The 27,930-nt window shown below is 37.0% G+C and overlaps 1 protein-coding gene across 1 annotated transcript; it reads left to right on the forward strand.

Annotated features, from left to right (window-relative positions):
- Positions 1 to 1,069: 1,069 nt before the first annotated feature.
- Positions 1,070 to 25,501, forward strand: LOC306876079 (prostaglandin F2 receptor negative regulator-like). Its single transcript, XM_079426995.1, has 8 exons — positions 1,070 to 1,399; positions 2,758 to 3,129; positions 7,469 to 7,885; positions 14,020 to 14,442; positions 17,560 to 17,964; positions 19,370 to 19,477; positions 22,405 to 22,704; positions 23,674 to 25,501. Exons 1-8 carry the CDS (start codon positions 1,351 to 1,353, stop codon positions 23,838 to 23,840), a joined length of 2,241 nt encoding a protein of 746 aa, XP_079283121.1. The 5' UTR covers positions 1,070 to 1,350; the 3' UTR covers positions 23,841 to 25,501.
- The last annotated feature ends 2,429 nt before the right edge of the window (positions 25,502 to 27,930 follow it).

Raw genomic sequence — 27,930 nt, forward strand, 5'->3', positions numbered from 1 at the left:
TAGAACATCCTTTGGGATGTTTGTGCAAACACATAAACATAAATGTTTTTATTTTTTAATATGTTTGTCTGTCTGTGAGTACACAGTGGAGATATACATGAGCATTTACAATGGGACCCACCACTCATGATAACGCTTCTATTGTGTATTCTTTTCTATTTTATTAAAATATTTTTCATAACAAATTATGTTATCATTTGCATTAAATTATTTAGTAGATTTAGTATATTTGAATTAAAACGGCTTACAAATGAGGAACATCAGCAACAGTATTTCATTCAGTATCCACAGCTTGTTCTTGCTGAGTTAAAAGAACAAGCTAGAAGCTTGTACAAAAGTTATAGAGCAGAAATTAAATGCATAGAGGGAAAAAAAGTAGAAATTTTTTTTTTTTATGTTTTATGGTTTTAGTTTACTTAAGTGCACACAAACAAAGGTGTGTCTTCAGGTGTTTCTTAAAAAAAGAGAGTGAAGATTCTGGAAAGTGACTATCAACTTAGGAATTTAAAAATCATTTTTTTGCTTTAATAATAGCAGCACATGCAAGAACTGCATGAACTCTACAAGTTTGTGTAAAACCTGATTATGCGGCATGATTAGAGAACTATCCAAACTGCTTTTCGTGCTTCACTCAAAGCAAGAAAATCTGATGGTGCAGATTGTTGATTGGTACATTTGAGAGGCGCAGAATTTTTACAGCATAACTTGCTTTTCTATTAAAAAAATCTCAATTCTAAAACTTAGGGGGAAAAAAATAATTTTCAATCTTTGGTTTTCACTGTATTTATGTATAAATGTATGTAGGTATGAATGCAGTCTATGTATGATACAAAATTAAAAGAGAGGATATTCAATGACTTTCTCTCACAGACGAAAGGACAGATAGGCTAATGAGGACGAATTCTTGCCATAAATGATTCATTCTGCACCGTTCTGGGAACATGTGAAGATAGAAGTGGGTGGTTCGGGGGTCTCTCTGGACGTTTTGAGTTATTCTAGGAGATAATTAGTGCCTGTATTTTGCCTGCACTGTCACGACTCAGCGCTGCGCAGCAACGGGTGCGGCGGTACTTCACCTGCGGCGAACAGCACGGCTGTGTCCCCTCCCTTACACACTTCCGGACACGACTGTGCCAATCCAACCCTCTGTCCTGAGTTTTATCATGCAGCAAGCGCAGATGTACCAGCATTCACTACGCTAAAGGACTAAACAGCGCGACTCTCGCAAAACTTAATTCAGCTTTAGTAACTGGAGAGCCTCGTTTACCGCTCTCACAGGAGGATTTCACGCTCTCTGGCCGATTTGAACGACAAAGGCGATCCCGTGGGAAAATCACGCGCCTTCACAAAATGGATAAAGGAACAGGACTCCGTCCTGTGATTTTGATTATTGCTCTTGGTAAGTTGACTAGCTCTTGATTAAGAAACGCCTGCACTCAATTTTTTTAAGATAACAAATAGGCTTGGTTTGTAAAACGCGTGTGAAAGTGTATGTTTGCATTTAATTAGTTTAGATAACAACAAAATCGTTATAGACACACATTGTCTTTATTGTAAACTCTTAATATGGTTGTTTATTGTATTATTTTATGACAGAATTCAGCTTAATGTTTTTGCGATCGACCTCAAATTTCAGTCAAATTCTTCTAAGTAAGGCGTGTTTACAATTTTTCATTATCAGTTTATATAGATCATTTACTGTTAACCAACAATATTATATTGGCTGTGGCAACCCAACTTGTCTAAAACCTTGTGCCATGTGACAAAAAATTGTGCCAAAGCCAAATTTGACTTTTGACGTCAACAACGAAAGATATGAGAAGCATTTTGTTCCTTATACAAGAATTTATTTTTCCATCATCATAAGTGCATGACTTTAGAGTTGCTGTTTAGTATTTGCCTTTTTGTTTCAGCATGTTCCTATTCATTATCATTCATGTAATCAGCTCTGTGCTGTTCTCACTTACCAACTTTCATTGTGTCCCGTTTTAATACTACAGCTTTTGACCAGTTGCATGACCCTAACATAGGGTCTTTATTTTAGACCCTTTATTTTACAATATATTTCACTAGTTTCTACTATGTTTTTTTTCTGTTCCTTGAATTAAGTCTTCCGCCTTACAAGAACAGCCAATCCCTCATGAAGAGGCAAGTTTTTACATGCCACCTTCTCTCAGTTGTGGTTTCTGTCCCTCGATCTGCTCTTCTTTTCAGCTTGTTTCCTCCAGTGTAATGTTCCAGCTCATTCTTTGGCTTGTTCCATGTTAGTGAATTTTCTCTCTTCAGCTGCCATGCTGATATAATTTGTCTCAGAGCACTTAATTCCCAACCCAATAAAATGTTAATATTCACTTTTAGATGAGATGGCAGTGCTTTGAACTCATCCATGACCTAATATGGTTATTTACAATTAACATTTCCATAAATAGAGACATCTCTTTGAGGTCATTTTTGTGCTTGTGTAGTTCTAACCAAACTATTAACAGATACACACATTTATTGTTTACTGTCTTTCTCATCAGGAAAAAACAAAAAAAAAGGCAGACCAAAAATTTGGATGACTCATCCTGCATTCAGGATGACTGATACTGATATTTGACTGATACTGTGTACTGATACTGTGTATTTGATCATACTGTTGATACAGAACAGTCCCCCCCCCCCCCCCCCAGTAGTCCATTAATGTGTCTCACAGAACTCAAGCTCCTGTATTTAGTTAGTACTGTTTACCTGAGAAATCCTCTCTTCTTCTCTCAGTGTCGTTCTGTGAGGCCCGTGTGGTGAAGGTTCCGGTCGGTCCTCTAGTCCATGTAGAGGGGCAAGCTGTTTCCATTCGCTGTGATGTGTCTGACTACGAGGGACCCCGAGATCAGGATTTTGAGTGGACTTTGGTCCTTGCCGGAGATAAATTGCTCCAGCTTGTCTCCACCTTTGACAGTAATTTTGTGGACTCTTCAATGAGAGACCGGGTTAACAGTGGTGACATCAGTTTTAATAAACTGGGAGATACTGCTGCTGAACTCAAATTCAAGAAGGTCAGAGCAACAGACAGTGGCTTGTATCGCTGCAGTACCCTGAGCACTGATTCGGTCACCAGCGGGAACTACTACGCCGATGTGGAGCTCAAAGGTGGGTCAAGCCTTTTACTTCTTAAAGATTTTTACTTCACTCTCAGAAAAAAAATGTGCAAAACCTGTACCTTTTGGGGTAGCACCCTCAAAAGGTACCTTAAGAGTACATATTATTACTCTAAGGTACTAATATTCACCCAAAAACAGGTTTATTTATTCATATTATCCTCCATTTAGTATTTATTTAAATTGGGACAGTGACTTCAGAATGACAGTGTTAGTGATAGACTTATAGTGATAGCGATATTTTGGCATTTAGAGATTATTGGTTAATAATTATGCCAATTAACATAAGTGGTTGTACTGCCAGTTCCAACATCGGTAAATATTGTGTATCACATGGGTTTGTTCATACTCTGTGTTTTAAATTATTTTAAATGAGCAATATCACACTCGTAGACGTAAGATATTGCTGTATATCGGCACGGCTGTGATTCGGCCGTAGGTAATATCTCACATCTACGAGCCTGATATTGTGTTTATACAACAGTTTGATGGCACGAGTGTGTAAATACATAAGAAACAACAATGAAGTGTCTTTAAAACCCCTCTTTTATGCAGAACTATATACTTCCTTCCACCCAAGCCTCCGTTACTAATTCAAAAACATCACTTTAGAAATAGGAATGACGGAATGTTGAGTTGCTTCATTAAAAGCTTGTTGTATTACTGTTTTAAAAGCTGTGTATTATGTGGAGTTGAGCATTCATTCTTCAGATCAATCTCATATTCAGCATAAAACGTTAGTTTGAATGTCCGCTGAGGAAAGTGAAGGATTAGATTAGATTAGATTCAACTTTACTGTCACTGTGCAGAGTACAAGTACAGAGCCAATGAAATGCAGTTAGCATATAACCAGAAGTGCAAATAACAAAGTATATAAATAAATATAAAATATGTGTATATACATTGTTTTTATGACATATAGTGCAAGTTATGAGGTGGAGGGGGAGAGACTAGCTCAGTGCAAATGACTGTACATACAATTTAGGTTGCATAAACAGAAGGTGCATTATAAAGAGAGGTATGTAAGTAGCATATGTTTATATATGGCCAATGACCTTAACGGCATCTGGAGGTAGAAATGTGCAAGGGAATGTGCAAAATATCAGAAATATTGTAAAATATAGGCTGTTTGTCGTACTATCCTTTCATCTGTTAAGGGTGATTTCCGATGACAGTGCTGCTCAGTGCATTTGTTGTCTGCATCTTACAAGCCATTATTAAAAATAACTTCCATTGCAGTCTCTTTCAATATAAAAGTCTTTACTGCTGACTCGTAAAACAGTCTGTTGTTGCCATCTAATAGTGGAACAATGTACATAAGTTGTATAAAAGTTGCTAGGCAATTTAGTCAAAAGTACAAAGGCAGCCCTATGATATACAGCATTGAAGCCACATAAAATACAACGTGATGACATTTTGCCCTCAGCCAAAACTATTTGCTCTGGAACAATTAATAGATTAATGAGATCAAAGACCACCCACAAGATTTACCCACAACAAAGTATATCTCATGTTTAACCACTGTAGAGACTTCAGAGCCAGTGGTAAATTTCAGAAGCTCACATCTCCGAAAACCTTGAAGCAAATTTTCAAATAGATGTTATCTTTATTAACAAACTGCATATTTGAAAGTACATTATTGCCTTTAAAACTCATAAAACTACATTCTGTGTGACAAAAACAGTATTAATTATAAAATCATAGTGGATTTGGGCATCAGCCATGACAGCGGAGTGATACAAACAGTGAGACGTTTGGAGTTACGATATCACTTCAATATCGCATTCTTATCAGCCAATCAGATTCAAGGACCAGAAAGAACTGTTGTATAAATATATACATCTTATTTGTTACAATTAAGTTGGTTATATTTGTTTTGTGGTTATATCAGTTGCCCTGTGCTCTAGAAATCTGTGCCAAGCCCTTATTGGTCGACTAATTAGAACAACAAAATCTCAGTTCCAGAGAAATTATAACTCGTCTAATGCAAATGAAAATAAAACGGCAGAGGCCTGTTCTAACTGCCTAATACAAACAAAAGCAAACTGAGTTGATCAAAATAAAATACTCTTGCACTCCAACTTCTTAACCCTGCAAAGCCTGACATATTAAATCATTAAAAAGAAGTTTATTGAATCTTAGGCAAAATAAACAAAGCCTAAATGTTACATGAAAACAACGTTCTTTTATGGCTCCTATAGTAGGAGAATATGGAGCTCATACTCAAGGAGGAAAACAAATCTCCTAAATTTTACTTGGAGGCCCACACTGAGCAAAAGTTTCCAATTTGATGCAGTTGCTGATATTTATACAACCAAAATTAAGATGAAATTTTGATTGTAATCAGCTTGTAATTTAAATCAATGAGATCTTTAAATATCGGTTGTCACTCTGTCTCCCAATAAAATGTCTTAAGATGATATTTAAATGCTTAGTTTTATGCTCAAAGCGCTATAATTTTTTATTGCGGGGGGCAAAACATATAATGCAATGCCATGCAATACAATGATTGTTGAGAGCTGAACAAATAATCGTTCCTCAAAAGCTTAATGTATCCTATTTGATAATCGATAATTTAATATGATTTTTCAAAAAATATGTATGGATAATCAGATAAACACAAGTTGCTTCAGTCCAGTAAAGGGTTATCTTGAAATATTACTAAATATATAACTTCATATCATCAAAATTAGTAAAGATTTCACAGCAAAAAGACATGTGAACCACGACCTGAAAGGAGATGTTTTTACAATTACACTAAAAGGCCTTTTACTTGCAAATGTATAAACTATCATCCAAGATGACAGATGACATGTAAAAGACTGAGTACAATAGTTCTTTCAGCAAAATGTTGATCCCGTTGGTGTATTAGATATTATTTTTGTATCAGATATAATGCAGTAGATTTATAAAGTTAAACAAGGTTGCACTGAAAGTTTAAATGGAACGTGATGCACTGCAAGGCTTGAAGACAAAAATACAAAGACTTACTCTTTGTTCTGTCAGCAAGATTAAAAGCCTGTGGAGCTTAACGTAGGAGCTCTGAAGCTTTTTTAAGACAGCATTCTGATTTTACCACTCCACTCCACTTTTGGAGATGGACAAAATGATCTCTTCCGGACCAACAACAACAAAAAAAATAACAGCACAATCAAAGCACAGAACAACACAGGGAGCATAAAATATGAGGTTGTGTGATTAATGGATCAAAATATTTAATGAATTGTTACATTTGACTGCATAAGATTATATATTGACTGCTCCATCTTAAGGTAGCAGTCAATACATAATCTTATGCAGTCAAATGTAATAATTTGTTAAGGAAGCAGTCACCATTAGGAATTTCCCTAAAACTTTAGCCAAATGAGCTTGCTTCATTCACTATGACACTGACAGACAGAGTGTGAGAAAAGTCAAGGGTCAAATGCAGACTTAGCTCTTAGTGACTCTTTTAGGTGATGCTGTGATGTACTAGTAACCACACTCTTTTTTTTTTTTTTACTGTAATAAACACATAGAATTGTGAGGAAATGAGTGATAATAACTGAAGTGTTCACCAGAGTTTCACTTTTGATAAATTTAATGCATTCTTGATGAATAAAAGTAATAATGTCTTAAAAAAAACATTTATCCCAAACTTTTGACTGATAAGCGTAATCCCATGTTATAATCCCATGTTCTTCATATCCCATTAATGTTCTATCTGTTCTAATTCCAGTTCTTTTGTTAAAAGGGAAGTGTGTAATTTCTGCAGCACTAGTCAGACAGGGTCAAATATAACAATATGGTCTAAACCAGTGGTTCTCAAACCTGTCCTCTGGACCCCCAGCCACCACATATTTTGTATGTCTCTCTCATAGGCCACACCCATTTCAAGTCTTGTAGATTCTACTAATGAGCTGATGAGTTGAATCAGGTGTGTTAAATGAGGAAGACATACAAATTATGCTGTGGTTGGGGGTCCCCAGCACAGGTTTGAGAACCATTGGTCTAAACCAGGGATCTCCAACCCTGCTCCTGGAGACTTCAGTTCCAACCCTGCTGCAACGCACCTGTCTGTAATTATCAAGTAGCCCTGAACTCCTTGATTAGCTGGTTCTGGTGTGTTTGATTGGAGTTGAAATCTTCAGGATGGTAGTTCTCCAGGAGTAGGGTTGGAGACCCCTGGTCTAAACCATTGGTCTCAAACTCAGTTCCTGGAAAACTTTTTGTCTCAGCATTATTTTTTCAAGTCTGTTTGGCGATGTGGGAATCACACACTTCACTTTTTAAACCTTTTGACACCCAGCTCTTCTTCTGCCTGCTTTAAAGTGTCATTTTGTTATGTCCAGTGATTGGGGACAGTCTGAAGGTGGCTCCAGCCATTCCCAAGTCAGCGGTGTCTGAGGGAGAATCAGTGGAACTCCAGTGTAGCACGACACGGGGCTTCACGGAGCACACCTTCCTCTCCGTTACTTGGTCCATCAGGAAAGAGAGCAGCCCGGTGGAGGAAATCTTGACGTTTGGGCCGGATGATAAGATCAAAGTTGGAAGCAACTACACTCAGCGTTACACTGATGGTGGACTTCAGTTGGACCTTCGTGGAGGTGGTTTTTATGGACTGATCCTGAAAAGAGCAAAGCCATCAGACCAAGGGGAGTATGTGTGTACCGCCCAGGAGTGGGTGAGACAGGGAGGAGGAGGAAGAAACTGGCGTAAGATTCTGGAGAAGTCTGAGGAAATGGGAAAGGTGGTTGTTACACCCACAGGTTAGTCACATCTTATTCTCTCCTCAGTTCCCTATCATGCGAGTTTGTAGATTGTGACTACAATTATGGGTCTTGATTCACGAAACACAGGGACACTGATGACTCCATTGCCAGCAACATGATTATGAGGTTGTGCTTTAAAAAATAGCTGGCATTGTGGTGAGTCCCTGAGTGATAGCCTTCTGTTAAAATGTGCAGTTCTTTTACGAGATATGATTATTCTCCATTTCTGATGACTTGAGACTGTGGAGTTGTGACGACATTTCCAGTAAGATAATATAGAGCACAACAGTGATGTCTTAGGAGGAGCTTAAAAGGAGTTTGAGAGTCTAGGAATACTCAATTACATTTTTTGCAATAATTCTTGAGAGTAGGCGGACACTGCTGAACACTTTTGCCACAATTTCCATTTCAGTGGCAACAGCAACTTCTGTTACTGGTTGATTTTTTTTTTCCCTCTGGATTATGGGTAATGTAGATCTCCAGCAGAAATTTAATTTTATTAAATTCAAAAATTACACTGATTATTGCCTTATGCAGAATATTATTTCTTAACTTCAGAGCTTGTAGTAAATCTGTATTGAAAGCATTATTTGTTAAATTAGTTTCTCTAAGGACAAAATTAATGGTAAGTTTATTTCCAGAACTTGACAGTTCTGGTCTGTAGTGAGCAGCTGATGCACACTGGTTTTAGAGGGCGTTCTTTGATTGACTAGGAAGCAAACATCCTTTACACTTTGAAATGTTCAGTTAAAAAAATACTAAAAAAGGAATACTTAAAGCAATGCTAAATAGATGTTTTATACTTTAATTCTAAAGCAAGTTATAATTCATGTTTGACCAAACACGCATTACATTTATGTGTGCTGTTATTACAGGTAATTCCCCCAGCCACAATGCTTGCCAATGGGCATATTCAGTATATGAGTTTCAAGTTTAGTTTTTATAGTTTTACAAAAACAAACTTCTCAAATCAAGTAAAGACTCACTGTAATGTGTGTGACTCGCCATGGTTGCACTTATGAACCAGGTGGAATTGTTCTGCCTCAAATTTTGCAGAAATAGTAATCGGTGATCAAACTGAGCATGCTACGCAGACTCATTTCAACCTTTTATCATCAAACGTTTTAAAAGAGATTGTCTAAATGATGTAATATCAGCCTGACACATTCAAATGATTAATTAAATCTGTTCACTCTGGTATTTGTATTTTGTGTGCAATATGCATTAGAAAATGTACTGTAGGTTTGCCGTCTGAGCCTGAGATTAGCATGGTTGTCTGGGTTACAGAAACCATTACTTTAACTCGTTTTAATTTATGCTGGGATTTGTAAGAGAAATTATTGCCTGTAGACACTAGACAGGAAACAGTGCTGCTTTCTAAGTCCCTGCTATTATGAAGCCTTACGAACAATGATAGCAGGCTCTAAGGGATTTCTAGACTGTAGCTGTGACCTTTTTATAGTATTTGATTAAAAGCACTCCTGCCTATCCAAGTTCTTTCATGTAGCTCTCACTTCAGTAAATGTGTTAATTTTATCTCGGCTTGACTTGAAGTTGTAAAGAGGCCCTGAGGGATTACGAATATTGGCAATGACTGATTCTATTCAAAGTCAGAATGTTTAAGGATGCCCAATGTAGCTCCAAAAGGACAAAAATATAGTCACAGTTTATTTAAAGGTCTAATTCTCGCTGTTAACAAACTACAACTTTTGCCTTAATAGACAAATTTTTTTTTTGCTTATTAATAGCTAGTGGTGGTTAAGTTTAGGATTGGGGATGAATAATATGCTCATGCAAAGTATATGCTTTATAAGTACTAATAAACAGCCAATATGTCATTAAAAGTCATGCTAATAAGCAACTAGTTAATAATAGTGAGAATTGGTTACTATAATAAAGTGTTACCAAAAGTATCATTACAAGAAATCCGTAATCCAGATTTACGCCTTCTGAATCTTTGGAGGTTGTATGATATTTGATGAATGTGATCATTTTGGTTTGTATCTGTTGTTCTTATTTATTTCTCCTCTGTCCTCCCATTTGTTGTTAAGATAACATGTGGATGGCCACATTCCTTCTGGGGCCTGTACCATGATTGTAGATGAACAAATTCAGAGTTGCAGGATAAGTTTTGAGTTGATAAAACCAAACCACTCCAATCTGGCTTTGTCGGTAGCATGAGGCTTGATCCTGAGTTAATGGAGAGCGTGCACATGAATGTGTGACATCAGCGGCGAACAGCCAATCACAACACAGAGCAAGTGTGATTTCAAAATCTCTTTTGTTACAGGTTGAGAGATTAAAGAATGAGGAATTTAAACGCATTTCCACTGAAGTACTTGTCTATGAAAGAGGACAAATAAAGGAAATTATCTTGCTCTATCAGTGCAGTCACAAGTGGAACTTGTGAAGTTGCTTTATCGGTATATATTATCAGCTATATAGAGACTCAAACATGTAAGGTCACATGTAGACATTTTTAAAGGGTTATCTATTGATTCTACCACGTATTTATATTATGATCTCTATATTAATATTCATTTAAAATAAATGCTTTACAATAATTGTTAAACTAAAAGTACTTGTGTGTAATGGAGTAATAATAATCATATGTGAATTCTAATTATTAAAGCCAGACAATTTTGTTGTTTTTTTAAAGGTACTTCATAGTGACCTTTTAATTTGTAGGAAGAGAAACTGGGGGAGTAACTTTTTTTTGTGTCAGACATGTCACTTTGCTCACATCTGATTGGTCCAATTTCAGTTTGAGATCTCTAATCCAGAACATAACCTGCCCCAGAGCAGGTTAGCCTTGGAGTGTAAGTTACTATGACAATGAACGCAGCTAAAAGCCAAGCCACATTCATGGTACCTAAAACCCAGGATTGGTGCAAACTAAACTGAAACTTACCTGGCTAACCAGCTAAACCGGCTTCATAGTAAACAATAGCTAGAAAAATCTAAGATGGTGCGATCTACTGACTACACAACATGGATGGAAAACTGAGAGATAAGTTTGCATGACATTTGCTGGCACAAGTAATCCCTTTTTTTTGGTTTCTATCTCTGACTTACAAGACTAGAAACTCCCTCAGGGAATAGAAAGCCCCGAACACTTCCAGTCAAGCAAACATACATTCTCCCACAGCATACTCTACCTTGCCCTTCACCTTTAAACTATGTAAGATTACTATGCCTGCTGTCAAAAGTACCACAGAAAGTCCTGGACAAAGTTTTAACAGCGGTGCATTTGTGGGTAATTGAGCCAGTTTTGTTTGCTGTTGGCCCTGATGCTATCTCTGACCCTCTTACCGGCCTCCAGACTGTAGTGCTACAATGTGTGAGCAAACGGAGTCACTGGCTGCCCTATCTTAGTGCACTGCATTTCACCCTTCATAAATGGAAAGCAGATCTTGGTAATGGAGTTGTAGGAAGTTTTATATTTGATAAAAACACAAACCAGTTTAATGACTTTATTTAAAGATTCCTCCATATTACATATGAATCGGTTTTCTTTTTGTTCAGTCCAGTGTTGCAGTAAATTAACGCTGTGCATAGTCCACTCTGATTTCAGCGGAGTTGGATCATTTCTAACCTGTTGTTTGTCTGTGAATGATTGATCCAGTTCTTTTCCTGGTGTACTTGACAGTTACAGTGGTTTAACTAATGTTAGGGAAGAAGATTCAGTTTATAAGGCTTTGCAGTGTCATATGATAGCAGGAGAAAAAAAAACCTGTTTTACATATGTAAAGTAGGGCTGAACTAGGAATAGGAAGCTGACAGACTTTTTCTAGCTGCTTTTAAGTGTGTTGTAACAAATTTTGAAAAGTACAAAAGTACAACATGAAGTCCTGAAAATGGCATGTTATTCAAATAGTTTTGCATGTCACACTGGATGATGTTTCAAGGCTATTTTGTGCATTTACATTTGTTCATGTACCTTGTTCTTCATCTTAAGAAAGATAATGTTAAACTCCTGCATTCTGCTTCTGTACAGAAACGTTATCTTTTAAATTGTCAGCATAATTTGCTTGGAACTTTCTTTCAATTACAGGCGTCACATTAGAAGTAGAAAATAATATATTTTTTTAAATTAATGACACTTTTTTTTTTTTTTTTTCCTAAGCTTCAATATATCTTTAAATTTCTCAGGTCTCCTGTCCTCATAAACTATTTTCAGGGATTCCCACAAGATTGTTCAATTATTGAACAATGAATGAAACAGTAAATCTGTGAGTTACTTCACATGAGTCAGGACTCACTGATAATTAATTATTAATAGTGAGATATTGCTGAAAACATACAACACAGTCTCACAGGTAAACCTATTTTCCGAGGTGACGTTTTCATATAAGTTATTGATGTGAATAGTATGAAAACAACATTTGAATGAGATGGCACAAATTCAAATGAATTTGCCAATTTGCCAAGACATAAAATAGTTACAGACAGCAATAAGATTGTCAAAAAAAAAACCCTACCGTAATTTTGCTAATTGTATATTTAAAATGTCAAGTCTCACCACAGGACAACTAACACATTTTACTTAGACGTTAAGGCATTACAGTGACATGAAATGTCTTATTCCGTGATATAATAATTTGTATGAGTAACTGGGGAAAGAACATATCTGAGAAGGTTCATTTCTTGGCTTTGTTATGAGAGAATGTGCTTCTATAAAGTGGCAGTAGCAAAGTCCTCTCTTGAGCTTTCTTGAGGACTCATTTCTTAGGCATTCCTCATTCTTTCATTCTGATGGCTCATTGTGAAACATTACAACTGTTAATAGTAGAGTTTTTATCTCTGTTCAGTTTTTTTTTATACTCTTTATTGCGTGCTTGCAGAGCACCCGGCTTCTCTTTTTTTCCTGTGTTTGCCGCTGGTGATAGAATCATGTCAAGGATTTCTGTGCAACATGCTGCTTTATTTTTGAAGTCTTCTCCCTCAACGTTAAATGTTAATCAGTGTTTTGCATATTCTAACTGCACTGTGAATTCAGCTTGGGGAATTTCCTTGTAGCAGGTTATTCAAAGCTATGCTACATAATAGTACTAAATGCAATGTGCACAAAGCTTTTTTTTACTTCTATAACACAACGATAGCTGTTTTGTGATGTTTTTGACGACACCGTGCTGGAAGTGCATACATTTTATATGTGATATGGGTCAGTTAGATAAGGAGTAGAGGAACCGGTTAAGCTTCTGCAGAGACTAATTTTGTCAGTTCAGGTCTTTTGTCTTTAGGAGTACAGTACTTACAATAGAGAGCTAAAAAAGTGTTTTCTTACCATACAAACAGGTGTCTGTTCTCAAAGTACACAACAGCTGGGCTGTTTGACTACAGTGGCAGTGAGTGAGCTGGCCTGGTGTCAAATACACAAAGCTAGACCTGTGTGTGTGTGTGTGTGTGTGAGCTTATCATAGCTTGAACAATGACAGCTGAAAATTGAGAGAATGTGCACCCTTGCCCTTCCCTTCCAATCCAGGGACGACAAAAAAAACTAGGTTTACATCTGCAGACACTATGGTGAGATACCTGATACAACTGTATCGCAGTGTTGTTAATACTTTTAAGATGTATTTGAGCTGGAATAGAATTGATTATTTTTAGTCAGAGACCACAAACATTTTAACAAAGTACCAAAATTCTAAAAGTTTCATGCAAAAAGTAAAGCACTTTAAACCAGAAATAAAACGCAATTTAACAATTTGTTCAATAAATCATATAAAAAAAATATTTTCACTTAGATGTACACACAAATATAACAAGTCATAGTAAACAATTTTACATACACTACCATTCAAAAGTCTTTTATGCTCACCAAGGCTGTATTTACAAAAAAAATACAGTAAAAACGGTAATATTGTTTCCTACTTGAGTGGGTTTGTTTTTTTGTTTTTTTTCATTTGAGTTGATTTCCCCAAAAAAGTGTAAATGCTGTGATTCTGTGGTGCTATTAAAACGTTACTTGGATTGTTGAACAAGTGGTATGGGTTTGAGTTGGGACTGTCTGTTTGGCTGAGCAATTTATGGCTGAAAATCTCATGAAAAGATGCAGGCAAATGTTTTTTGTAAGTTGCTTATGTCTCGCAGTCTGTGACTGATTGTCTTTACGTCCCCTTCTCTCACAGAGCTGCAATTCAAGGTGACCCTTACACCCTTTCTGAACCCTCAGTCCACAAGCGAGCCCACTGAACTGCGCTGTGAGGTGGTCGACCTCCTCCACCTCCAAGATGGCCGCCTGGGCGTGACCTGGTCTTACTCTACAAACACGCCTGGAGATGTATCTCAGAAGAAAATCACTATCGCCTCCCTGAATGAACAAGGAGCACTGATTGCAGACAGTCAGTACCAGCAGAGGCTGGACAGTGGGGACATAGCAATGACCAGGAGAGAGTCTAACATCTTCATTCTGCGAATGCTTCAGACTCGAGACGCAGACATGGGCTCTTATTCCTGTGCAGTAACAGCATGGAAGCCCACTCAGCAAAATGGATGGGAAAAAGCGAAGGAGGTCCAGTCAGCGCCTGTCACTGTTCAGTGGACACCAAAAAGTAAGCTCTAAATTTTGGGCCTTTGTTTTTGTGAAGCTTCCTTTTAAGGTCTGTTAGATATAATGTGGTTAAGTTGGCCATGAAACACTTTAACAATATTTTTTTTTTTTTTTTTTTTTTTTTTTTTTACGTTCTTTAAGCAAGTATGCAAACCCGAGTTGGCCAACACATTTTCAAGTGTTTGGTCCTGTTAAACATTCATGTTCTTGTACTGTGTTACTGCTCTTTATGCTAACAAAACTCTGTACTTGTAGACCTTATGCCTCAGAGAAACAAGTGTGCAGCCATCTTTAAAATGTTCTCTTTAAAATTCTGTTTTTGCGATACCTCTATAGTGTCACTGTTGAGGAGTAATTAGCTGGTGAAGAGAATTTACTTATTGTAGAGTTACTGAACGTTATCATGTGCATTGTAATGTACAAAGCGGATGTCATAACAAATGTCAGTAGATTTTAAAACGAGACGTTCATTCATAAATTTGTAAGACCTTACCATCACTATGTGGAAATACAAATGGAATACAGAAGACAATAGCTATGTCTCCATCCAATGACACTATTTCATACAGTCATGGCCAAAAATATCAGCACCCTTGGTAAATATGATCAAAGAAGGCTGTGAAAATTAATCTACATTGTTAATCCTTTTGATCTTTTATTTAAAAAATATTGAATAATAATAATTTAAAATGGGGATGAAATATCATTATGAAATGTTTTTCTCAAATACACGTTGGACACAATTATTGGCACCCCTAGAAATTCTTATGAGAAAAATATCTCTGAAGTATATTCCCATTCATATTCACAATTTTGAGCACTCAAGGGTGATTATGAACATGAAATTATCCAGTCATGGCTTCCTATTTCACAGAAATATAAATAGGAGGGAAAACAAAGCCCAAATACACTTAATCATCCATCACAATGAGAAAAACCAAAGAATATGTTTCTGATGTGCAGCAAAAGATAATTGAGCTTCACAAATTAGTGAAGTGGCTTTAAGAAAAGAGCTAGAGCAGTGAAAATTCCCATTTCCACCATCAGGACAATAATGAAGAATTTCCAATCAACATAAAATGTTACAAAACTGCCTGGAAGAGGACATGTGTCTATATCATCTAATATACGGTTAGAAGGAGAGTTTGAGTGGCTAAAGACTCTCCAAGGACCACAGTTGGAGAATTGCAGAAAATAGTTGAGTCTTGGGGTTAGAAAACCTTAACAAAAATGTGTCAAACAGCACCTACATCACCAGATGTTGTTTGGGAGGGTTTCAAGACAAATTCTCCTAGCTCATCCAACAACAAACTCCAGCATATTCAGTTATCAGACACGGCTGGAGTTTCAAATAGGACTGGCTTCTATGGTCAGATGAAACTAAAAAATTAGCTTTTTAGCAGCAAACACTCAAGATGGGTTTGGTGAACACGGGGATAAAAAGTACCCCATGATTACAATGAAATATACTGCTGTATTTTTGATGTTGTGGGCCTATATTTCTGCTGGAGGCCTGGACATCTTGTTTAGACCCATGGCATCATGGATTCTATCAAATACCAACAGATAAAAAATCAATAAGTGAAATCTGTTAGAAATCTTATAATGGGCCATGTTTGGATCTTCAAACCGTACAATAATCCAAACACAAACCTCAAAAACGACACAAATGGGTCACTGAGTACAAAACCAAGCCATTCCAGTCCTCTGACCTGAACTCTGTAGAAAATGAGTGGGGTGAACTGAAGAGAAGAAGCACCGACATGGAGCTGGGAATCTAAAGGGTCTGGAGTGGTTCTGGCATTTCCATTCAGCGTGTTTTTTTTTTTTTTTTTTTTTTTTTAAATGCAATATTCTAAAATGCGAATAAAAAAATAGGTGGATAGAAACATAGCTAATGAGTGCAGTGCTGAAAAAGGGTGGAGCTGCATAAGGTCTATAGAGTTACTTTAAATTCCTGTTCCTTCAAATCAGATGTTATTCAAGTAGCATCAGCAATATTCTCTTTAAACCGTTGCTCCACTTTGACTGTAATTGATCTCAAGGTGAAAACTGGACACAGACGACTACTAATGCTAATGTCTTCACATTGCATCAAAGTTAAAAATGCTACTCGTATTTTGTATTGCATTCAGAAATCAACTGTACAGTTTATGTAGTTAAAAATGTTTGTCCTCTTAAACTTTTGAATGGTATGTTTCCGGCCTTTAGCAACAACGAAACTAACTGTCCCCAGCCTGTTTTTAGGATTTGCGGTCACTCTTCTGATATTTCATTTTTACCCCATGAGCTAAGTGCTCCCAGCAACTGTGACAGTTGTACCACTTAGCGCACTATAAAGCTTGATGTTTGAAAGTCTCCAATGTCTCTCATTTTTCTGCTCCCAATAAGAGATTAGAGTAAATGGCTTTAATTGTGTTTTGTGATGGCGTCTACTATGTGAAGACAGATTTAGCTCACAATGGTTGCTCTGTCTTGGTCTGGACCTTCTCCATTGCACCCTTGATTTCACTTACACTGTGTTCTGAAACTATATCTGACACTGACGAAATGTACATGGTGGCAACCACCGAATAAGGATTGATGGCACCTTTTAAATCTGTTAGTATTCTTTTAGTATTTCTGGAACCATGTGGGGAAAAAATTATGAAATTTGACACTAATTGAGGAATGTCTAAACCTTCTTGATGGCAATTTTGGTCTCTTAAATCCTTTAACTCACTCAGCTTATTATCAATTAAGTTTTTTCTAGAAACTTAATTTACTATGATTATATTTTGAAGCTGCTCCTAAAAATGGTCAAATCTTTACCAAAATATGATCAGATGATGTTCAGATGAAGCCTCATAAATTTGAAGGATTTCCAATAAATCTCTTAAATCTGTTTTAAAGTTGACAACAGAGCCTCCAAATAGGGGTCTTCAGCCGATACTGATGTGTGTATGGGAAATAGGAAAACAAATTATTTGTGCAACACTTGCAAACTATAAATATCTAAAAAATAAATGCAAAGTTGTTCAAAATTATATTATATGGGTAAAACTCTTAGAGGAAATTTATTTCATTGTACTCTAACTGAATTTTGCAATAGTTTAATGAGTATTTGTGATCTTTTTAGTTCCAGTTTTGCAAGTGGTAGCCCATCGTGTGAGAGAAGCCTCGACTGGTGGATCCACATTTGAGATGAGCTGTCAGGTTACTGGTCAGAACCTGAAGAATCCCGGCTACTCTGTGCTCATCCGCTTTGAGGAGATCTTGGGAGGAAAGTCCCGCAAAGTTTTATCACTTAGCCAGGACTCAGTCTTTCAGCTAGAGGAGTGGAGCGAGCCAAGCCGCATTGACAGCGTGGTTCTGGAGAAGACCGGGCAGCTTGAGTACCGCTTTCGTTTGTATGGGGCCCAGGTCACAGATCGTGGGTTCTACTATTGTGACGTCACGGCCTGGACACGGGATCAGAGCCAAGACTGGAACAAAGCCATTAGTGCGGAGTCCAACAAGATTGAGATCGCTTTTGTACACACAGGTATTATCATGCTAACTACACTAGACTCGGTGAGCTTTAATACTCAATAGGATGATGCTGAATTGCCTGTATAGTATGTTTACAGCTGAGGTCACGTTAACCTCTCACACACTTTCTGTAGTTCCTTCTTTCTGTCTGATTCTGGATGACTAGACCTCTATAGCGTCTCCCTCAGGGCAGATTCCTGCTGCCTAGAGAGACTTTTTATCTCTCACTCTTTCGTTCATAGGCAGCATTTTAAAACATCACAGACATGCTCCCATGTGAAAGCTGGTTCCAAAAGTTAAACTAAGGCCAAATTCACATGTATTCTTCATAGTGAAGGTGATCTCATAATTGGAAAAATAAATTAAAGATTGCAGACAAAACAAGTAAAATGTTGATTATAAAAAATGCTTATATTGATTATAATACTTATACTGGCCAGCCCAGAGTTGTTCACATCACCCTGGTTCCTTCAACAAAAACCCAAAAGGATTTTTCCAATTGCTTTTGGATTATTGTGGGAAATGGTGATCAGCAAAAGTTTATGATTCTTACATGCTTTGTTCATGATAATCTTCACAAATGAGCACAACTTTTATGAATTTTATAGCCTAAATCCAATCTGCAGAAGTAAATATGCTATAAATGAACTACACTACAGTCTCATGACTTTACCATCCCTATCACTGGAGTTTCCCACAACTACACAATAAGGCCGTGGACTTATGAGTAGATGAGTTTACTTGTTCGACGTGACGTTTAATGTCTCCAATGACCTCTGTAATGCCATTTAGCCACTTGTTAGTGACCACCTTTTTCGTGACAAGCAAAAGCTTTTAGAAAAAATCACGAGGGTATTAATGATGTATATTATGTTGTAGAATAAAGCATGAAAATATCTTGAGCTTGTGTTGACCACAGACTTTATTTCAGGCTTTTAACCAAAAGCCCATTAAAAAAAATCCATTAACTTCAGGATGATGGAACCGGAAGTGCTAAGATATTAAATAATTTCTGGGTTTATAATATAAGATGTCATCCCTGCAGCTCTCTATCTCTCATTCATTAATATCTATTAATGGATAAGTATCTATAATAATAGTCCAGACTAATTCAAATGGACCATTGTAGCCAATATTTGTGTGTGCTACATGTTTTTGTGCAATGTTGCATCATTAACTTAGCAACATGCTAATGGCAAACTTTTGAAATCAATTAAGAGCCAAGTCTCTCTTTTGTAGCACATAAAGTTTTACAAATCAGTCATTTTTGAGGTTTAATTTCGGTTAGTGTTCAAACAAAAGGTTGAATAAATAGTTTTTTAAAATATTTAGAAATATTACAAATATTTAAGTCTTCAACATCCAGTTGACTCAGACATTTGATGTTTTAAAAGACTAAATTTCAGTTTTTCATGCAGGCCCAGTATTCAACATATCCATTCATTCAGAAGCAAACAATGTGTTACCAGGGGACACAGTCCAAATGAAGTGCATCGTATCCATCCTGGAAGCTTCTCCAAACACTGGTATGTACTGTTTGTGTAATGTCTAGATGTTTTGTAGAAGTACAATTAATATAATATAAAATTTATAGAAAGTTTAAGATGAATTAATTAATTTCTAAGCATAAAAAAATTACTAAAAGCATATTTAATTTTTAGTATAATTACTAAAAGTCTATTAAAAGCATAGTTGACCTAAGAATGAAAATTCAATCATCATTTACTCACCCTCACACGGAACTCATTCATATATTCCAAGGCTTTAATAAGTTTCGTTTGACAAACAAAAAACCAATAGAAGAGAGAGTCCACCCAAAAATGAATATTGTCATTTACTCATCCTCATGTTGTTCCAAACCATTGGGTATCAAACAAGTCCAATGACTTCCATTTTCAATGGAACATTGAACTCTGTTTATCATCTTTTATGTTCCACAGAAGAAATAAAGTTTTGGAACAACATAAGGGTAAGTAAATGATGCCAGAATTGTCATTTTTGTGAATTATCTGCCATGAGCTGCGTGACGATTACTTTTGTTATCCACTGAAAAAAATACGAGTTGGGAATGAAATGTTCACCTACATTTGGGTGAACTGTTCCTCTACAGCACTGTATTGTGAAGTCACATTACAATGTTTAATTTTTAATTAAATTCATAAATCTTAATGTCTACAATGCTTGTTCTTGCACACAGGCTGACTAATGTAATGCAGTCAAGAACATGTGCTTCAGCTGAATGGTAGCGGAAGGCCGGAAGATGAAAGTACCCATGAGTACTGTCAGAGTTACTCAAGTTCTGAGAGGGTTTCTTCTTTTATTCTGGGCTCGATTAAAGCAGAAAGAACATTTCCTTGTTTTAAGGCTAATTTTGGCCTAGTTGTTGTTCACAGTGGTTGAGAATAAGGGCAGCACTGCTCCCTTAGGCTCCTTAGATCTCAGGTTCATCGAAAATGTCTGTGCAGTTTAACGGCATCCACTGTATTAAGGCCTACACAAAATATTTCATAGGCTCAAGGCACTATGAAGCAAAAAAATATATTTTTAAATGGCATTTTTTTTCTTTTAGGGATTTACATTTGGGAGGCCATTGTGAAACAATGAGATGTTCACTTTCATAATAATAACTTTTTCTTCCACTGGGGAATTGTTTTGATGAATGATAAATACCACTCTAATAGTCATTTTGTGGCTGCTCCATCTGACTGTTATTATTTTCATTTTATGAATGAGATAAAATAATGCTGGTCTAACACAGCTGTGGTTGTGAGCACTTCAGAATCAAGCAGCATATCATAGCAAGGCTTTTAATTCACTGTTGCCTAACTGGTTAAAAAAAAAAACTAAAATTGAGTAGTTTGAGGATCACTTTAAGGCTTTGATGCATTTCTCTCTCATAGCTCATAGTATCTTGCAGCTGTAGATGTCGAATTGAGGAAGTGCAGTTCAGTCATTAATCACCACAGACAGCATAAATGTAGAAAAGACACAATCATCCAGCAAATGTGAGGAACAATCAACTTGGCCTTTATGCCGTTCGTCCACCCTCGGGCCCGGAAGTGAGTGCTAGTCAGGACCTGTCATTCCTCATCCACTGATGAAAGGATATATGTATATAAAGCTATTCAAGGCCACAGTGTCAAAGCCTTTCCTTAATTTTCCATCTAGAGTCATCATGGTTGGAATGGATCTTAAATCTAATTTGGAGATTTATTTGTAAGGTAATTGATAACTATATAATAGAGATAAGGTGATATAGCCGAAAAGTTATTTGTCAACATTCTTGTATGTATGCACATGCAAATAGGCTTTCAGGTTAAGATATTATTTTTATTAATACTTAACCAAGGTTACAATAAAGACTTCTACATTTTTTCAAAATATTATTGTTTAAATAAAAGCTGTTATTCACTTTCATAGATTCTTCTTCTTCAAAAAAAATTTTGGTTTCCACAAAAATATTAATTGATAATTTAATTGAGTAATGGCTGCTGAAAATTCAGCCTTGCTTCACAGGAATACAAATGTATTAAATGTCATTTTTAAATGTATTAACATAACTGTTATTTGAAATTGAAGTAATATTTCACATTATTACCATTTTTACTGTAGTTTGAGCAAATAAATGCAGCACTGAAAAGACATTTCTTTCCAAACCATGTAAAAATGTATGAATGGTAGCATGTGTATGTATACATATATACATTTAAAAAAAAAAAAATTTTAAATAAGCCATGTCAGAGAAAATCAGTGTATAAAAAAAATTCAAGATTAACAATTAAAATGTCACAAACTCATAAATATGACTATCCATACACTTTAAGAATCATAAGCTGTCTGCTGTTAACCTGGGATTCTGCTATGAGATGTAGTCTTGGTGTTTACTTGATGAGTAGCAGAATGCTGTGGTGAATTCTAGTGGGCTTGAGCTGCGCTCATGGTTGTCAGTTTCTGATTACCCAATGGCATTGAGATTCCACACATAGCAGTGAGGACAGCGTGCAGAGGCCTGCCTGAGTCTGTCTGACTGCTGCTGCCTCACTCTGGATCATCAGGGAGTGTATATGGTATTCAGCCACTTGAAAGACTCTGTTTAGCTTTGTTTTCTTTCCATACACTTGAATACCCTTGTGGTTATGGCACACACTTGCTTGAATAAGCCTCAGCAACAGCACGGCTGTTTGGAGTGTTGCAACAGAATGCCTATGAACTTACTGACTCCACCTTAGCATTCACGGGAAATTACCTCTCATGATTGAAGTCAGTGTAGAATGCCATCCAAAACACATTTACCTTCTATAATCAGACATATTTGTGAGTGAAACAGGATATTCAGTTATGAATATATGTAGAGCAACACTTCATTACACTTGACGCTATTGTGAAACAGAAGTTTAAATGTCCGTTTTGATTCCATGCTGGCTTAAACCATTTGTTTTGCACTGTTCCACAGGTGATATGGCATTTGATGTACGCTGGTTCCAGAACACAAACCGGGCTGTAGATAATGGAGTCCAACCTCTCATCAGTGTGGATCGCTGGGGAGTGGTAAAGAAGACCGGCTCCAATGACACTAGTCTGGAGCGCACTGACCGACACACGTTTGTCCTGGGCTTACACAAGATTCAGGATAGAGATGTGGGAGAATACTACTGTACCGCCACACCCTGGCTCCTGTCCCCTGCTACTGGTGCCTGGAACAAGGAGAAGGACCTCACCTCTGCTTCATCATTTCTATCTGTCAAAATGGAATGTAAGAATCCTGGTTCTATCTAGGGATGGGAATTATTAAAGTCCAGTTCCAGATACATGAGAAAAAGAAAGCAAGCCTGGAAAACCTGTCTCTGCAAGTATACCTTTTAGAACAGCGGTTTCTAATCCTGCTTCTGGAGAATTACTGTCTTGCAGATTTTGGCTCCAACCCCATGTAAGCACATCTGAACCAGCTAATCGGTGTGTTCAGGGTAACTTGATAATTACAGGCAGGGCTGGAACTGAAGTCTACAGGATGGTGGCTCTCCAGGAGCAGGGATGGAGACCCCTGCTTTAGACCCAGTGACCTGTCACATCCGCTCTATTCCAGACATTCCCTCTATATCCCCCTGATATCTATTAGATGTACTGGGATAAGAGTGAATTGATTCCCTTGACACAACAAGCAAGTAACACTTTCTGGACTCCCCTCCACTTATTAGTTTGGGTCTTACAAAAGACTTTAGTAATTACTCCAATATATAGCGTATATAGACCAGGGGTGTCCAATTCTGCTTTTCCTGGAGGGCCACCTACCGGCAGAGTTTAGCTTAAGCGCCAATTAAACACACTTGAACCAGCTAATCAAGGTTTTCAAGATCACTAAAAACATGCAGGCAGTTGTGGTGTAGCTAAACTCTGGAAGAAAGTGGCCCTCCAGGAGAAAGATGGGCTATTAAAACTTCATGAAGGTTTCCACGGTCTACTTATAAAAGCAAGCTTGGGAGGCCCATCTGGGATGTAGATTTCTGCAGAGTTCTGGGAGGCTGTATTTGTCTTTTGCATGCGAAGAATTGATGACTTCATATCCTCTCTTCAGCGTTTGTCAAAGACTGCGGGAACTCTTCTGTAATCAACATCCCTAGCTGCTCCTCCCCAAATTTGCTTCCATAGCTTTTAGATTTTCATATCTGGTGTCTTTATGAAAGTTTGTAATTGACAAGTGATTATTCTGTTTGTTATTCTGCAGTGTGGGAATCTTTGAAGATGCCAGTGGGATACGGTTTGTCTGCTGCTGTGATCGCTGGTCTTCTCTCAGTGCTGCTGGGTCTTGCTGTCGCCCACTGCTGTTTCTCTAGGAACCCCTTGCACACTCCCCGTCCCCGTAACAAGCTTATGGACATGGAGATGGATTAAACCAGTCCCCATTTGCACTGCTGTGATCCTGCCCAAAACCACTTTGACCGACTTGATGTATTATGCTTTGGGACAGAATGTGGATATGCACATTGCTTAGTAAGAGATGGAGAACCTATATATATGCACTCCGAGGATTGAGCCACTCAAATTGATGGCTCAGTATTCCCACTTGGGAGCAATACACTTGTTATTCTCAGGAATAGAGCACTGATGGCCCCATCCAATTTTTTTTTTCTTCTCCCCCCTCAACACATCCTGACTGCTGATAGGATGAGCGCACCAGGAATGAAATATTTTGTTTGGTACAAACTTGAGGCTGTGCAATGGCCAAATCAGCAATGTTACAGTTTGTACAGTTGATGATGATGATTATTTTATAGCATTTAATAGGAAGGACTCTAACGAAAGAGCCAAGAACTTGTCAGTTGTGAGTGTGGCAGAAACTCTTTTAGATTGACCTTTTAAACCACTGCAGTCCCAAAAGCTTTGTTTGTCACATCGTCTGCAGACATCCACTGTGCCCCCCGCCCTGACTGCCTGTCAGAGTTATGCTGCCAACAGTAGGGAACCTAAAATGACTGACCTTTCCTCAGCGGTAAAGCGTAGTGTTTATTCACAGGCTAAAGGAAATATGGCTGATGGATGGGTGCTTCAAGGCTGCACCGCACCATTCTGGGATCGAGAAGTGACCACTCGTGGGAACGGACCAAACAGGCTGTCAATCTGTGGCTTGGCTTTGAGCGGCCTGCCTTGAAGATCGCTTGAGGCATTTCAAAGGCCCTGATGACTGATATACACACTGTTGGCATTAACTCATTCCTCATTCTCTTTCCTGCCCACAAACAAGAAATGCCAATATGCATCTCAGTTTCCCGAACTTGCATTTTTCTTGTCAGAATGCACTCATTATACTTACACAACTGACCCGCACTGACATGATTGTAGTAGATCCTTTTGTACAAATGCTCTTTTTATCCACAATGTGGTCCGATAAGTATTTTCTGAGAAGGGAAGCTGTTGGTATGAGCGAGAGGCTGTTTTACTGTATCTCAGAATGAGAGAGCTATTCAGAGCCACATTTACAGACAAATGTCAAAAGGAATTTCACCAAGATGTTTTACTTTAGTTCATTTATAGATATTACTTTTTTCTTTTTAGCTGTGTGAAATTTTATGTGCTTTTACCATCTCTCGCAATAAGTATTTTTGTTTTTCTTTTTGTTATTCAATGACTGACTCATTTTAGTTCTCCATAGCAAACCAACAAAAATATTTCTCAATAATAATAAACAAAAAAAAGAATAACTGTTGATTTTGAGATTTCTGTTTATCCCAAATCTGTTGAGAAGCCCCTGGGAAAGGATTTGGTCTCATCTTAATTATTAATGAATGTGTTTTATATGCATAAAATTGCAGTCATATTTCTTTACATTCCTCACAACTGACGCTTTGTCTTTTATTTAATTTCAGCTTTTACCTTCGTTCATTTACTTCATTTAACCTCTTTAACTTTAAGGCCCCTTGTTGTCCCAGACAGGCTAAAATATTTCTGGTATTTCTGCTGGGAGCTGCTTGTTTTCAAACAAAATTACTACTTTTATTGATTTATATTAAATTAACCAATTTGGTGAGTCCAGACGTTTCAAGATTTGTATGTTCAATTTAAAATAATAAAAATAAATATATAAGATAAAATAGACATTTCAATTTACACCTTGATTTTTTTTTTTTTGTTGTTGTTGAGTTTCACCGTTTTTGAGTCCATTCAGCCGATCTCCGGGTCTGGCGGTAGCACTTTTAGCTTAGCATAGATCATTGAATCGGTTTAGACCATTAGCATCTCGCTCAAAAATGACCAAAGACTCTTAAAGCTAGACTCTTCTGTAGTAAGCTACACTAAAAGTGCTACCGCCAGACCTGGAGATTGGCTTAATGGATTCAAAAACGGTAAAACTCAACTGTTTTACTCTAGGGGAGTTGGAAAATGTGGAGTGTTCTGTTAATGCTGCTTTGTCTTTTGTCAATTACACAAATACTGATATTTGAAACTTTCATTTGTGAAGCATTCAATTTAAGTTTAGTTTCCTCTAAGCTTTGGTTTGAGTAGGGCCCTTTGTTGAAATCTAAACTGTCCTAGACATGTCTCTAAATATTCTACAACTGCTTTTCTTTAGATATTTGCCCCACCTTTTGTCCTCTAAAGCATTAATGTTCGATACTAAATGACTTCATTGTAACTCTCTCTCAACAAGTCTCAACATGGGATTTCCTGTCCGCTTCTATGAATGTTTATGAAGGCTCTTAGTCATCCAGGTCCAGTGTTGGGGAAAGTTACTTTTAAAAAGTAATGCATTACAATATTGCGTTACTCCCTAAAAAAGTAACTAATAATGTTACTTAGCTATTTTTTATGGAAAGTAATGTTACTTTTTAAATATGAGCAGGGATTGATTGTTTTTAATACAAGAAGTTCGAATGAAAGCAAATGTAAAAATCCTTTCACACCAAAAAGTGTAATGAATAAACCTCAGGCTGAAGGAAAAGTAAATTCACGTCTGTAAAGTAGAACGCAGAAGGTTCAACACTCCAGCAATAAAAAAAACAATGAAGCACAATTGTTAGTTTATCTAAAGTCATATTTGCTGATTAGTATGGTTGAACTGGATCATCAAAGGTCAGCAGCAAAGACATTGGTTAACCCTTTAACGCAAGCGATCACACCAGTGTGATCAGTCTTGGCTGGTCTCTGAAGCATACTATCCAGATCAGACGTGCGAGCGCTTGTCATTATCACCACACATTCAGTGCTTTCAACCATATGCTTATTTTAGGTTTCGGATTTCAATTTCTGGATTTAAAGTCCATTGAAAATCTAGTGAGATTTGAAGAAAACAGTGCCAGCAGAGAAATCTAAGAATTTATGAATGTGGATATATGAATTTGCTCATTAATTTATTCTGAACATTGTAACAGCTTAGTGTTTTTAAACTGGTTTGAGCCACAAGAGGGCGTACTGAAAATAACATAAGAGAAAGTTCCTGCATTATTCCTGCATTATCTCATTCAGTGCCCATCTCATATGTAATGACGCTTGAATAATAGTGGGCCTAATATGGAAAATGATAGTTTAATGGCTGAGGTAAGTACAGTGTGGATTTACACTGCTGTATTTATATTCACATTTATATTGTGGTCAAACAGAGGGCTTTAGCCGCAAAAAAACATGCTCTTCCCCTGTAGCTCAACCCACAGCAGTTTCATGATGCACACGAGTCTACAGACAGAGACGTTTTGTTAAATACTGTAAAGATATGATCATTTCCTGCATCCCCAGTGTAACCATATCATTTAGAATAGTTTTGAATACTTGAACAACAGTATAATATTTCAAATTTTAAAGCTCTATAAAATTCGTTCCTGTGTGAACATTAGTGGTGGGTTTTTGACTCTGTTTTGACATTCAGTGTGCGATGCCGTCCGCAGCTGTTCAGTTCTCTTTCTCAAACATATTTTTAACCAATTTCAATAACCACAGACAAGCAGATGCTGTCCCTTAGTCTTTTATTTTTAGTGAATGAAATATCAGCTTTGTCTAGTGTCTGAAGAAAGATCAATCAATCTTTTTTTGGCACAAGTAGGCAAATGTATTTCAAGCTGGTTTCACTACTGCTTTTTTCACTTCTGTACCTGTGAAGAACTCTAACGAGGAGCTCTTAGATTGGTCTTTGACATACTCCACTTTGACTTTAGGTGTTTAGCCTGCCCTGGCATTAGAATATTTGACATTAATTAGAAATGAATGAATAAAATTCACACAAAAATGATTTGCATTTATTTACATTCTGGGTTAAATACAACCCAGCGCTGGGTAAAATATGGACGAGCTCAGCGATTTGGTTGTTTAGCGTTTAACCCAACTGTTGGTTGAAAACAACCAGGCATGTGTTCTGTCCAATATTTACCCAGCATTTTTTAGTGTACATTGTCATAGTTTAAATATAATAATATATTGGGGTGAATTTTATATTAGATGCTAATATTGCAGTATGTTCATTTAGTTTTAATTTAACTATTTCACAATCATTTTA

The sequence above is a fragment of the Barbus barbus genome (assembly GCF_936440315.1).
Source record: "Barbus barbus genome assembly, chromosome: 10".
In the NCBI taxonomy this organism is placed as follows: domain Eukaryota; kingdom Metazoa; phylum Chordata; class Actinopteri; order Cypriniformes; family Cyprinidae; genus Barbus; species Barbus barbus.